A 15016-nucleotide genomic window follows, 5' to 3' on the forward strand; every position below is an offset into this window, starting at 1 on the left:
GGGTCATAAGCACAGATGAGGTCAATCTCACCAGTTAGTTTTCTAACTCTCCATAGCTTGGAGAATGATTGGACCTTAGTGTGTGAAGTGGGATGAGGAACAGTTAAATGAGGAAAAGCAACTATAAAGGACAGAGGTAACTGGTTGAGCCCAAAATTATTCCAGCATTTTTGACTGTCTATATTTTCATTTGCTCCATTTAAAATCAAGTCTGTCTGTTTATTTTGCCATCCTCAGACAATGCCTTGCCTCATTCTATTTTTTTCAATGTTTATTATCATGCTGAACTAACACAGAAATGGCACAGCATTTTCCTATTTGAACTTGTGGAAACCTTAATGCTGTCTGTTTGCAATTCCTAGTATAGTCAATGCCAGCTTAACATTTGTGGCATTTTCACACATGACTTCTTACTGCTCAATTTGATAATGTTGCATTAATTATGCAAAAGCAAATAAATGTCTAGAATTCTGCTAATTACTGATTATTAATTTGCTAATATTTAGCTAAGTGTTCTGGTTTAGTTATAGTTTTCAATCCTGTTAAAAAAAAAAGTAACTGGGTAAAGTTTGTACTGCATTGTTAAAAACCGACAGCAGAAGTCATCAGCAAGGCACTGATTTATTTATTATGGACATTACCTAATCGGACATTACTGTGCTGAAAGTAAGAAGTCTTACAACACCAGGTTAAAGTCCAACAGGTTCATATGGAATCACTAGCTTTCGGAGCACTGCTCCTTCATCAGGTGAGTGATCACCCACCAGATGAAGGAGCTGTGCTCCGAAAGCTAGTGATTCCAAATAAACCTATTGGTCTTTAACCTGGTGTTGTAAGACCTCTTACTGTGCCCACACCAGTCCAACACCGGCATCTCCACATCATGTAATAAAAGTGAACTGCTATTAAAATAGACACTTCAAAGAGTAACGTAAAAGCCTGAGAGCACCTGTGAAAATAGGGGGAAAAACTCAGAGACAGAATGTATGTGTCATTGTAAAAGTGTACCATGAAAGAGCATAAAGGAAACAATTAGGTTAGTTACAAACAAATGTTTATGAAATGGATGATTTACATTCCTTCTTATTAACTTCTTTTCACTCAAGAATCTCTGGTATTTCCATATATTTATCCAAGATTTAGCCATTGAGTTTTAATCCAATTCAAATGAGAGTCTCCAAATGCCAATTTAAGAATTTAAAGACTTGTGATTAGCCATGATTATGGCATCCCCATCAGTTCACTCAACAAATGTACTAAATAGGTAAGTGGAGATATACTGCAATGTTGTCAGCAGCAACTCATTTGATAGTCCTTGCCTCTGAAGCTGTAGATGCAAGTTTCATTTCCGGACTTGAGCACAAAAATCAAAGCCGGCACTCCAGTGCAATGCTGAGGGAATGCTATACTGTCAGAGTTGCCAATTAAGGGGGAAATGTAGCGTGGCCAATGCACCTACCCTGCACATCTTTTTGGTTGAGGGGTGAGACTCCCGCAGACACTGGGAGAATGTACAAACTCCACACGAACAGTGACCCGGGACCGGGATCGAACCGGGGTCCCGTGAGGCAGCAGTGCTAACCATTGCACCACCATGCCGCCTTCCCACCGCACTATTTCAAAGAGTAGGAGAATTATTGCTGGTAATATGGTCAGTACTAACCCCTCAATCACATCACACAAACCAACATCTGGCCATTGTCGCAATGCTAATTGTGGGGGATTGCTGTGTGCAAATTGGCTGCTGGGTTTTCCACATTACAAACCTGGCTATGCTTCAAAAGTGCTTCCTTGGCTCTACAGTATTTTGGGATGTCCTGTTGTCATGAAAGCTGCAACAGACTTCCGGGTGCGGCTATGCAGAGCTAGGTCGCACATTCGGCAGCTCCTGCTTGGAACGGACTTTTGGGCTCTTTTACAGGGCCCCCACGGCATTTGTTTGACATTTCCCGGTGTGGGAAGAAGGCGGCAATATTCCCCCGACAGTGTCCCCCAGGAAGGGTATGTCTCTTGGTTGCCAGACACACGCAGAAACAGTGAAGGATTTGGCTGCAACTACAGGATAAACAGGGCCTCTTCCAGCATGCAGGCGGGGGAAGGGCAAGCTTAAAGCTGCAAGCTGACCTGAGGGCCTGTATCAAAGGTGAATTCTAGCAGCAGAGGGAACAACTGTGAAAAGACCTCATCAAGGCCACTGAAGGGACTTCCGGTTGCGGTGATGCCTAGCTAGCCGCACGCTTCGGCGGCTCCAGCTCCGACGGACCTTCGGGCTCTTTTAAGAGCCCCAACGGGGAATTTTTCGACGACGCAACCCGGTGTGGGGCGTGTGAGAAGGGAGTCCCCCCCAAACGAAGGAGGAAAAAACCGGCGGCGGCGGCTGCAGCGCGAGGAATCGTCGACCAAAGGGTCAGAAAGAGAGAAGTACAAGATGGCGGCGGAGAAAGCGCAGGCGACATGGGGGCCTGAGCATGAAATTGTGAGACGGTGCGTGGAGCTGCTGAAGAGGGAGGTGCTGACCCCGTTGCTACAGGCAATTGAGGGGCTCAAGGAGACATTAAAGACCCAGGAGACAGAGCTCCGTGTGGTGGAGCAGAAGGTGACAGATATTGAGGACGAGATCCTGGGCCTGGCGGTTAAGACACAGACGCACGAGGCACTTCATAAAAAGTGTACTGAAAGGATCGAAGCCCTAGAAAATGGAGCGCGAAGGAAGAACCTTCGGATACTGGGTCTCCCTGAGGGTGTGGAAGGAGTGGACTGTGGAGCGTACGCAAGTACGATGCTGAGCTCACTGATGGGTGCTGAGGCCCCTACGGGCCCCTTGGAGGTGGAGTGGGCAAATCGGATTCCGGCGAGAAGACCAAAAGCGGGGGAACCACCCAGGGCGATAATAGTGCGATTTTACCGCCTTAAGGATAGAGAAGAGGTCCTGAGATGGGCTAAAAAGGTGCGGAGTAGCAGATGGGAGAATGCAGTGGTACGGGTATACCAGGATTGGAGTGCGGAGGTGGCGAGAAGGAGGGCGAGCTTCAACCGAGCCAAAGAGGTGTTGCATAAAAGGAAGGTGAAGTTCGGGATGCTGCAGCCGGCAAGACTATGGGTCACGTATCAGGAGAGACACCATTATTTCGAGACGGCGGAGGAAGCATGGACCTTCATCAAAGAAGAGAAATTGGATCGGAACTGAGGGACTGATGCTGCAGGAAATGTTATTGTTAATGTTACGGTGGAAGTTAATTGAGAAGTAAACAGGGAAGGGGGGAGACATTGGGGAAATGTGGGCGCCGGTGAGGGGGGAAAGACGGGACATAGTTGGAGAATGGGGAAGGGGAGGGGGAGGGGAAAGGGAGCTGCGCCATAAGAGGCGGGTCAGGTAAAGGGATGTTCCCGCACCAGAAAGAATAAGGCGGGAAGACAGGCGCAAGGCGGATGGGAGTTCCCCACATGGGGGGGGTCGAGGAGTGAGCAGGAGTAGCCGGGGTCAGTTGAAGTTAGCTGACTTACGGAAGTAATATGGGGGGAGCAATCAAGCTAGAAAGAGATCTAGCGGGGAGGGGAGGAGGGAGGGAGAAGGGGGGGGGGGACAACTGGGTTGCTGCTGCGGAAATCCAAAAGGAAATGGCTAAAGAGTGGGTGGGCGGGGATGGTGTGCGACGCTGGGGGAGCGAGCGGGAGCGCGGAGGCGGGATATGGGACTGGCCTAGAGAAGGTAATGGCTAGTCGACACGGGAGGGGGGCAGGTAGCCCCCTAGTGAGGCTGATCACGTGGAACGTGAGAGGCCTGAACGGACCGATAAAAAGGGCCCGAGTGCTCGCGCATTTGAAAGGACTAAGGGCAGACGTGGTTATGCTCCAAGAGACGCACCTAAAGGTGGCGGACCAAGTTAGGCTAAGGAAAGGATGGGTGGGACAGGTGTTCCACTCAGGACTGGACGCAAAGAATAGAGGGGTGGCCATTTTGGTGGGGAAACAGGTCGCATTTGAAGCAAAGAACGTCGTAGCAGATAGCGGAGGTAGATATGTAATGGTGAGTGGCAGGCTGGAGGGAATGGAGGTCGTGTTGGTTAACGTGTATGCCCCAAACTGGGACGATGCGGGATTTATGAGACGGATGCTGGGGCGTATACCGGACCTGGAGGTAGGAAACTTGATTTTAGGAGGGGACTTTAATACGGTGCTGGACCCGGGGCTAGATAGATCCAGCTCAAGGACCGGAAGAAGGCCGGCAGCGGCCAAGGTACTTAAGGGGTTTATGGACCAAATGGGGGGAGTGGATCCATGGCGATTTCTTAGACCTAGGGCTAGGGAGTATTCCTTCTTCTCCCATGTCCATAAAGTGTACTCCCGGATAGATTTTTTTGTTTTGGGAAGGTCGTTGATCTCTAGGGTGGAAGAAGCTGAGTACTCAGCCATAGCGGTTTCGGATCATGCCCCACATTGGGTGGACCTGGAATTAGGAGAGGAAAGGGAGCAGAGAACACTCTGGCGATTAGATGTGGGACTGATGGCGGATGAGGGAGTGTGTGCAAGAGTGCGGGGGTGTATTGAGAGATACCTGGAGGTCAATGACGACGGCGAGGTCCCGGTGGGAGTGGTATGGGAAGCACTAAAAGCGGTGGTCAGAGGAGAGCTGATCTCCATTGGGGCCCACAAAAGGAAAACAGAGGCCAAGGAAAGGGAAAGATTACTGGGGGAGATTTTAAGGGTGGATCGGGAATTTGCAGAGACCCCGGAGGAGGAATTGTACAGGGAGAGGAGACGACTCCAGACGGAATTTGACCTTCTGACCACCAGAAAGGCGGAGGTACTGTGGAGGAAGGCACAGGGGAGGAGGTATGAATATGGGGAAAAGGCGAGTCGCCTGTTGGCTCATCAATTGCGAAAGAGGGCAGCAGCGAGGGAAATAGGAGGAATTAGAGACGAAAGGGGAGACACGGTGCGAAGGGCAGGAAAGATAAATGAGGTGTTCAAGACCTTCTATGAGGAACTGTATAGGTCTCAACCCCCAGAGGGGGAGGAGGGGATGCGGCAGTTCCTGGACCAATTGAGGTTCCCGAAAGTGGAGGAGCGGGGGGTGGTAGGCCTGGGGGCACCGATTGGGGTGGACGAGGTTATTAAGGGACTGGGAAGCACGCAAGCAGGGAAGGCCCCAGGACCAGACGGGTTCCCGGTGGAGTATTACAGAAAATATGTGGACTTGTTGGCCCCGTTGATGGTGAGGACGTTCAATGAGGCCAGGAAAGGGGGGACTCTACCCCCGACGATGTCGGAGGCGACGATATCGTTAATTTTGAAGAGGGATAAAGATCCGTTGCAGTGCGGGTCCTATAGACCCATTTCATTGTTGAACGTGGACGCCAAATTGTTGGCAAAGGTACTGGCATCGAGGATAGAGGACTGTGTCCCGGGGGTGGTGCACGAAGACCAGACAGGGTTCGTAAAAGGGAGACAACTGAATGTTAACGTGCGACGACTATTAGGGGTGATAATGATGCCCCCAGTGGAGGGGGAGGCAGAGATAGTGGCGGCAATGGACGCAGAGAAGGCATTTGATAGGGTGGAGTGGGAGTATTTATGGGAAGTGTTAAGGAGGTTTGGGTTTGGGAACGGGTTTATTAGCTGGGTTAGACTTCTTTATGGGGCTCCAACGGCAAGCGTAGTTACAGGTCGACATAGATCGGAGTATTTCCGACTATATAGGGGAACAAGACAGGGATGCCCGCTGTCTCCATTGTTGTTCGCGTTGGCAATTGAACCTCTGGCCATGGCGTTGAGAGACTCCAGGAAATGGAGAGGGGTGATTAGAGGGGGAGAAGAACACCGAGTCTCGTTATATGCGGATGACCTATTGTTATACGTGTCGGACCCAGCGGGGGGAATGATAGAGGTTATGCGAATTTTGAGGGGGTTCGGGGATTTCTCGGGGTATAGGCTAAACATGGGGAAGAGTGAATTATTTGTGATACATCCAGGGGACCAGAGTAGAGAGATAGAAGGCTTGCCTCTAAGGAAAGTGGAAAGAAACTTCCGATACCTGGGGATTCAGATCGCTAGGAGCTGGGGAACCTTGCACAGACTTAATCTGACACGGTTGGTAGAACAAATGGAGGAGGACTTCAAGAGGTGGGACATGCAGCCTCTATCGCTGGCGGGCAGGGTGCAAGCAATTAAGATGATGGTCCTCCCGAGGTTCTTATTTGTATTTCAATGTCTCCCTATCCTAATCACTAAGACCTTTTTTAATAAAATAGACAGGAGCATCACGAGCTTCGTGTGGGCAGGGAGGGTTCCGAGAGTGGGGAGGGGGTTCCTTCAGCGTAGTAGGGACAGAGGAGGATTGGCACTACCGAACTTGGGCGATTACTATTGGGCCGCCAATGTGGCAATGATACGTAAATGGATGATGGAGGGTGAGGGAGCGGCGTGGGAAAGACTGGAGAGAAAGTCCTGTAAAGGGACGAGTTTAGAGGCGCTGGTGACGGCGCCGCTACCGATCTCACCTAAAAAGTTTACCACGAACCCGGTGGTGGCGGCAACATTAAATATCTGGGGACAGTGGAGGCGACAGAGAGGGGTGCGGGGAGCCCTGGTGGGGTCCCCAATCAGGAACAACCATAGGTTCGCCCCAGGAAGAATGGATGGAGGATTTCAGAGCTGGTTCCAGTTGGGAATTAGGAGGGTGGGAGATTTATTTATAGATGGGACTTTTGCGAGCTTGGGAGCATTGGAGGAAAAGTATAAGTTGCCCCGGGGAAATTTCTTGAGATATATGCAGGTGAGGGCATTTACTAGACAACAGGTGAGGGAATTTCCATTGCTCCCGACACAGGGGATACAGGACAGGGTGCTTTCAGGGGTGTGGGTCGGAGAGGGCAAGGTGTCAGAGATTTACCGAGAGATGAGGGAAGAGGGGGAGGAGTCGGTGGGCGAACTAAAAGGAAAGTGGGAAGAAGAACTAGGGGAGGAGATAGAGGAGGGTATGTGGGCTGATGCCCTAAGCAGGGTAAATTCCTCTTCCTCATGCGCCAGGCTTAGCCTGATTCAATTTAAGGTGCTACATAGAGCACACATAACGGGAGCAAGATTGAGCAGGTTCTTTGGAGTGGAGGACAAATGTGGGAGGTGTGGCGGGAGCCCGGCAAACCACGCACATATGTTTTGGGCATGCCCGGCACTGGAAGGGTATTGGAAGGGAGTGACGGGAGTGATTTCGCGGGTGGTGAAGGCCCGGGTCAAACCAGGCTGGGGGTTAGCTCTATTTGGAGTTGCGGAAGAGCCGGGAGTGCAGGAGGCGAAAGAGGCCGACGTTGTGGCCTTTGCGTCCCTAGTAGCCCGGCGCAGGATCCTACTCATGTGGAAGGAGGCGAAACCCCCCGGACTGGAGGCCTGGGTAAATGATATGGCGGGGTTCATTAAACTGGAGCAGATAAAGTTTGCCCTGAGAGGATCGGCTCAAGGGTTCACCAGGCGGTGGCAGCCATTTCTCGACTACCTAGGGGAACGTTAGAGGGAAGACAGATGACCAGCAGCAGCAACCCAGGGGGAGGGGGGGGGGGTTTAGTTTAGGTCAAAGATAAAGGGGTTTTGTTACTTGTGTATTGTTTAAAATTTCTGTATTGTTATTGTTGCGTTTGCTTTGTAAGAGGGGAAAAATTGTTGTTTGGGGAAAAAAATTTCAATAAAACATTTATAAAAAAAAAAAAAAAAAAAAAAAAAAAAAATGAAAGCTGCAACATAAATGCAAGTCTTTACAGCACACTGGTGTCCAGTTGTGCCTTGGTCCACTGTAGTCTCCAGAATCTTGCTGATTATCTTATATAATCAAGTTCTCAAAGCCTTTCCTGGAATTGGACACAGATTAGAGCCTCTCGGTTTGGTCTATGCTTAGCCTGATGGGAAAGGATTGGGGAAGCAGTTCAAGTGAAGACTTCTATTTCTCACTGAGCTCCCATTGATCTTCCATTTAATGTTGCTTAATTTAGCTATGCATGACCCTCCCATTAGATTCCAAAGGAATGTCTCCCTAAATGGCAATTGGATGATGTAAACAGGACACAGGTGACATTTTAAACCACTTGATCAATGAGATGCTGTCAAAACTTCCCCACCAGTTATAGTTGTCAGGAAGCCAACATTACTCACCAAACTAAGTTTAAAAATATATATATTAGCATGGTAAAGAAACTAGCTATGCTTCTCCGGATCCCACAATAAAGTTCTGCTGCACAGGGCACTCCTCACAACAACATTCATTTTGCTGCCAACAGCTCTGAGTGTTACCACTCAGTCTCCCCCACTCCACCCTCCTGCTGCTGCCTTCCGTCTGAGATGGGGAAGCAGCTGATTGGTGACATCCAAAGGTGGTCTGTTGGTTAAAAGCTGTCAAGCCTCCGATGAAGGATTGCCAACCACTCATTTCCACCAGGATTTATGAACGAATAGAGTTAGGATGATAATATTGTCATCATGTCAGGTGGTTGGAGAGCATGAAGCTAGCAACAATGTTTCTCATAATTTTTTTCATTGACCTGAACCATGCGGAGCAGGAACGTTAATGTAATTATCTTTTATGTGCTAAGCTAGCTGATCTTGATTCTGAAGGATTTTGTGACCCTAAAGATAGCTAACTCCTGGCAGTGAATTTACTCATGATTGATATCAATAGCACGTGTGGAAGTTATGCAAATGTTTGTCCTGGGGGACAGGATTTGACTTGTTGCGATGCCTCCTGCAGTGGAATAACATGTTCACATTCACTCTCTAGGCTTACTAATGAAGAACGGTACTTAATTGAACCACCATAGTGCTTCTGGCACTCCTGGAGGCCTTTAGAATCTGAATCATTACCATCCGAAGAGGACTAGCAGTGAAACAAAATGATGGTTGCAGGCTGTGTATCACAATGTACTTGAAGTGCTGTAAAGCTGTATCCTTGAGTTTTAGACATATCTAGCTTATCAGAACTGTGGACAAGCTTTTGGCTTTAGTTGTGTTTATTTGTAAGTGGGATGCATCATTCAAATATTTTGAATACAATGTACCATAAATTCACATGCTATTTTCTCTGGACAATCACTCTCTCACAGCACAGTGATGAAATGTATTTTCAGGAGCTACTGGAAAGGCAACAGCATTGTCAGGAGAATTAGAACCAAGGTAAATTTAAATCAAATCCACACAGAAAGAATCAAGTGCACCCTGCCACACCATTAACATTTTCTACCTTCCGGGTGGTTGGATATTTGCCTTCGTATCGATAAAACCACCCAATTGCTATAAGTGAAAGAAAAAAAGTCAGACTGTTAGTGTAATCTAACACAAATTATTCAATGTGGATTGCAGCCCATGGCGAGTCTGCACACATACAGAGGGAATCCAGCTCCTCCTGAGATCACCATATTTTCTTCAGAGAATCAGACACAGACACTAGAATTGAAGAATTGTTAAGCCATGTGGAATGCTGGACAACCTTTTACCTATACCTTACCTTGCAAGATTTCCTTTCATCTGGAGAACTTTGAAACCTCATACTGTCTCACTTCTTGAGATAAATGTTTCAGAGTTGCAAATGCTGGATCTTGACGTTGTCTACTCTGCGGATGGTTGAGAAGATGTTCTGGGTTTCAGTCAGAAGACCCCATGCAAGGGAAGTACAAGTGCCTACAAGGGAATTGCTCAGGAAAGTTCAAGTTTCATTGAGCAATTATCCTGTCTGGAACCCTCCAAAACTCTGATTTAAAAATCGGCGATTTGGGATGATTCTGACTTACTTGCCAGAAGTTACCCAGGAAACGTTACTCATGAGTAACTGTACAACTGACACCCCTGCTGACTTCCAGCCCCGACCACCTCACTACCCCTCCCACGCTTCGAATAACCTGACCTATATTTGACCATCTGACTGCCATCTCCTCACCACACTAACTTCCCCCTCCGCAGCCCTGACTAACACCCCGACACCCGCCAGGAGACTACCCTCTAGAATCCCCCAATTACACCCTTGATGACCATTGATTAACACCCACCCCCAATCACGACCCACCCGAGTATTACCCCCATCCTACCGACTACCCACCCGACCTACAACTACCACCACTGACCAACCAGGCACCTCCACAACCACCAGAACCTCCTCAACCCCTTACAATCCACCAAACACCCCTGCGCAACCCCCCCGCACCCCCCCCCACCCCCCGCCCCGCCAACCAACCCATGCTGCTCCGTTGCCCACTTACCTTGCACACTTATCTGTTCTCCCTAGCTTGTCAAAGTGACTGGAACATTTAAATTTACTGGAACACAGCTGCTAGTGCCATAAGAAGGTGGTGCACCATGTCTTCTCCTGATGCTCGTACACTACAAAGGAATGACTCAAGGCGCAAACTTGCTGCACATTTCTTGGCAGGCCTGGGTCGGAAGTCTGTGCAGGAAATATGGATCTCTAGAGTAAGTAACTAAGAGTGGAGTAGCAATCCAATGACTATTGCCACTCCTTAGAAGACTTGATCCCTTATGTCACATGAATGCTTTTCAATTTCACTTATTTCTGTTGACATCTACAAGATACCCACTAATGAAACATGGAAAACATCACCATGTTTCAGAAGCTTGATTAGTACCTCTGATTTTCTCCTCAATAAAATCTGTTCCGTTGGATCGAACTAAACTTTTGATTATATTGAATTGTTGATAACCAGAGGATAATACATGCTTGTGTTACCAAAATTTTCATTTGGGTGTAAAACAAAATTAGTTCTGGCACATTTTGTATGTAAGTTCCAAACAAATTTTGCAGGCAGGAGCAATAAAGACTGGGCGGGATTCTCCGACCCTGCACTGGGGGGGGGGGGGGCCCGCGCGAATCGCGCCACGCCGCCCCGATGTGCCTTTGGGGCCGGCCTGGTCGGCGCGGCGCAGTCGGGGACCGCTCTACGCGGCCCCCCCCGCAATTCTCCAGCCCGGATGGGCCGAGCGGCCGTAAAGAAAAACCCGAGTCCCGCCGGCGCTGTTCTAATATGCTCCGAGCCAGCGGGACCTCTGCGTTGAAGGCTCCGGGGGTGGCCTGTGGGGTGAAGGGGGGTCTGACCCCGGTGGGGGGGGGTCCTCCGATGTGGCCTGGCCTGCAATCGGGACCCACCAATCGGCGGGCCCGCCTCTCTGTCTCCCGGCCTCCTTTCTTCCACGCTGGCGCCTGTACTCCTGCACCATGTTGGGTCGGGGCCGGCGTGGACAACGGAGACACTGCGCATGCGCGGAAATCGCGCCGGTGGGACTGCGCATGCGCGGGTTCATGCCGGACCCACTGCGCATGCGCGCATCCCCCGGCGTCCATTCCACGGCCGGATCAGCAGCTGGAGTGGCGTGGACCGCTCCAGTGCCCTGCTGGCCCCCTGTAGGGGCCTGCCGAGAAACGCGATGGCGTTTCCGACGGCGTCAACACTTAGCCTCAGGATTAGAGAATCCCGCCCACTATGATGCTTATAGGGTCTATAGCACACTCAACTTTAGGCAATGCTCGTTTTGAGTGACAGGTGGAATTTGTATGCAGCACACATACACAGACCCTAAACTATAATATTGGCTCCCAAACCTGCTCCTTTTTCAGCTCCATGCTTGCTCCAGTCACTGGATCCACTGCTAATTGATGATCATCAGCCATTTGGTCTTCTGGGGAAGAAGAGTAATGGAAGGAGAGAACAAAACGTTGTTTACAAAATATATGGCAGTGGAACAATGGGTGTTACTATTCTGTATCTATTGCGCAAAAAAAAACAACTTAGAATTATCACAGAAATGGTCAGCATTAGACTGTATCAATGCAGATTGTCAGATCTTTCCTCACCTCGAAGAAACCATTTGCAACAACCAAAGTAAAAAAGAGCAATGCACTGCTTCTACAATGAAATATTTTCCCTGTAAGCATGGTGTACTTTATAGACTATAGCATCTGTATCTTTAACAAACGTCAAGAGGCCTTTTCTGATCTGTCATTCCTTCACACATTGACCTGACAAGCTTGCCGCCCTGCCGTTCCATGTACAGTTACAGAATGTAGTCTAAACAGGGATTTGGTACTGAACCCTCTCAATATCTTGATATCCAAAAAAAGAAATCAGTAATTGAATTTCAGAAACAAGATTATCCCACCGTTCATATTGGAAGTGGTCTAGTTGTACCACTATAGACCTGTTGGCCATTTTTTTCTTTCGCAATTGGAGGTTTTGTGTTCCACTTGGTGTCTGCCCACAGACAGATGATTAAAATCAGGATACTGTACTGTAGTAAATCACAGTTGCACATTTCTGCAATCCACAGTGAAATTGTTGCGGTCTCCCAGGGAGCAGACATCAGGGGCGAGATTCTCCGACCCCCCGCCGGGTTGGAGAATCGACGGGGGCTAACGTGAATCCCGCCCCCGCCGGTTGCCGAAATCTCCGGTACCGGATATTCGGCGGGGGCGGGAATCAGGCCGCGCCGGTTGGCGGGCCCCCCCGCTGGATTCTCCGGCCCGGATGGGCCGCAGTCCCGCCGATAAATTGCCTGTCCCGCCGGCGTGGATTAAACCACCTTTCGAATGGCGGGACAAGGCGGCTTGGGCGGGCTCCGGGGTCCTGGGGGGAGCACGGGGCGATCTGGCCCCGGGGGGTGCCCCCACGGTGGCCTGGCCCGCGTTCGGGGCCCACCGATCCGCGGGCGGGCCTGTGCCGTGGGGGCACTCTTTCCCTTCCGCCTCCGCCACGGTCTCCACCATGGCGGAGGCGGAAAAGACTCCCTCCACTGCGCATGCGTGGGAAACTGTCAGCGGCCGCTGACGCTCCCGCGCATGCGCCGCCCGGGGATGTCATTTCCGCGCCAGCTGGCGGGGCAACAAAGGCCGTTTCCGCCAGCTGGCGGGGCGGAAATTCCTCCAGCGTTGGCCTAGCCCCTCAATGTTGGGGCTCGGCCCCCAAAGATGCGGAGCATTCCGCACCTTTGGGGCGGCACGATGCCCCTCTGATTGGCGCCGTTTTGGGCGCCAGTCGGCGGACATCGCGCCGTTTCGGGAGAATTGCGCCCCAGGAGCTGGATTCTCCGATTTTGAGCGCTGACGCCGGTGTGGGAACAGTAGTGTTTTACGACAGGAAGAACAGCTGCACCGCTTCAGCAACTATATGGGATAGCACCATTGCCACGTGAACGCAACCGGTTCCATGCTGGATTCGCCGGGTCCGTGATTGGCGCACATGAAGCTCAGACGCCGCAGCCGCACTTAAAAGATCCATTTCCCCACACACACCGTCCCAGTCAACAAGATGGCAGGAAGGAGAGCAGCGCCACGGTTCAGGGATGCTGAGCTGGACACCCTCCTGGATGCCATTGAGGTGGATGATCCTGTACCCCGGCTTGGGAGGAAGGCCACCAGACGCCGCCGTTCGCCGTGCCTGGACGCAGGTGGCAGACGCGGTCAGCGCCGTTGGCAACGTTGCCCGGATTGGGATCAAGTGCGGGGAGAAACTGCACGACTTCCTCAGGACGGCCAGGGTGAGTAGGCAGCGCTGTGCCCCTGGCACCAACCCCCCGCCCCCCACGCACACGTAACCTGGCCACTTCACCCCACCCTGTCCCACATGCCAGCACCCATGCCAGCCACAATGGCCGGGTGCCCTGGCCACTGATGTCATCATCTACCCAACCCTTGGGCTGCATGCGTCGGAACGTCTAATACTGTTGTTTATGTCGTCGTTTCTCCCCTCCAGGGGAAGGCTGCGCACAACCGCCAAGAGCAGGAGAAGACCGGAGGGGGACCACCAGACCTGTGGCCCCTCGCCATGCTCGAGCAGAGGGCACTGGACGTGGTTGGTGGCCCGGAGGTAAGGGAGGTCGCTGATGTTGAGATCGGCGACAAGTCCACCCCCCGCCCGCTGTCTAACCATACATGTCATCTTGTGTCTTACAGGAACTGCCAGAGATGGGGCCGGTCCATCCGGTGATGCCCGCACCCAGCCAGGGCCAGAGCCAGTGCCCCCCACCAACCCAAGGGTCACCCATACGACGCGTGGCCCTAAGTTCACAGTGGGCAGTCAGCGGCGTGGGCAGTCAGCGGCGTGGGCAGTCAGCGGCGTGGGCAGTCAGCGGCGTGGGCAGTCAGCGGCGTGGGCAGTCAGCGGCGTGGGCAGTCAGCGGCGTGGGCAGTCAGCGGCGTGGGCAGTCAGCGGCGTGGGCAGTCAGCGGCGTGGGCAGTCAGCGGCGTGGGCAGTCAGCGGCGTGGGCAGTCAGCGGCGTGGGCAGTCAGCGGAGTGGGCAGTCAGCGGCGTGGGCAGTCAGCGGCGTGGGCAGTCAGCGGCGTGGGCAGTCAGCGGCGTGGGCAGTCAGCGGCGTGGGCAGTCAGCGGCGTGGGCAGTCAGCGGCGTGGGCAGTCAGCGGCGTGGGCAGTCAGCGGCGTGGGCAGTCAGCGGCGTGGGCAGTCAACGGCGTGGGCAGTCAGCGGCGTGGGCAGTCAGCGGCGTGGGCAGTCAGCGGCGTGGGCAGTCAACGGCGTGGGCAGTCAGCGGCGTGGGCAGTCAGCGGCGTGGGCAGTCAGCGGCGTGGGCAGTCAGCGGCGTGGGATGTCAGCGGCGTGGGCAGTCAGCGGCGTGGGCAGTCAGCGGCGTGGGCAGTCAACGGCGTGGGCAGTCAACGGCGTGGGCAGTCAACGGCGTGGGCAGTCAGCGGCGTGGGCAGTCAGCGGCGTGGGCAGTCAGCGGCGTGGGATGTCAGCGGCGTGGGCAGTCAGCGGCGTGGGCAGTCAGCGGCGTGGGATGTCAGCGGCGTGGGCAGTCAGCGGCGTGGGCAGTCAGCGGCGTGGGCAGTCAGCGGCATGGGCAGTCAGCGGCGTGGGCCAGCAGTGTGGGCAGTCAGCAGCGTGGGCAGTCAGCGGCGTGGGCAGTCAGCGGCGTGGGCAGTCAGCGGCGTGGGCAGTCAGCGGCGTGGGCAGTCAGCGGCGTGGGCAGTCAGCGGCGTGGGCAGTCAGCGGCGTGGGCAGTCAGCGGCGTGGGCC

General features: G+C 52.3%; 1 protein-coding gene across 5 annotated transcripts in view; it reads right to left on the reverse strand.

Moving 5' to 3' along the window:
* Positions 1–15016, reverse strand: part of ush1c (Usher syndrome 1C) — a 420683-nt gene that overhangs the window by 172505 nt on the left and 233162 nt on the right. For 2 of the 5 annotated variants that reach the window (XM_072466295.1, XM_072466293.1), the window contains exon 15: positions 11591–11664. In XM_072466295.1, the coding sequence (XP_072322396.1) occupies positions 11591–11664 (74 nt within the window). Of the gene's footprint in view, positions 1–9207; positions 9274–11590; positions 11668–15016 lie in introns of all 5 variants that reach the window. The other 3 variants (XM_072466294.1, XM_072466292.1, XM_072466296.1) reach the window with 2 other exon arrangements.

Source organism: Scyliorhinus torazame, chromosome 10 (assembly GCF_047496885.1).
Source record: "Scyliorhinus torazame isolate Kashiwa2021f chromosome 10, sScyTor2.1, whole genome shotgun sequence".
Classification (NCBI taxonomy): Eukaryota; Metazoa; Chordata; class Chondrichthyes; order Carcharhiniformes; family Scyliorhinidae; genus Scyliorhinus; species Scyliorhinus torazame.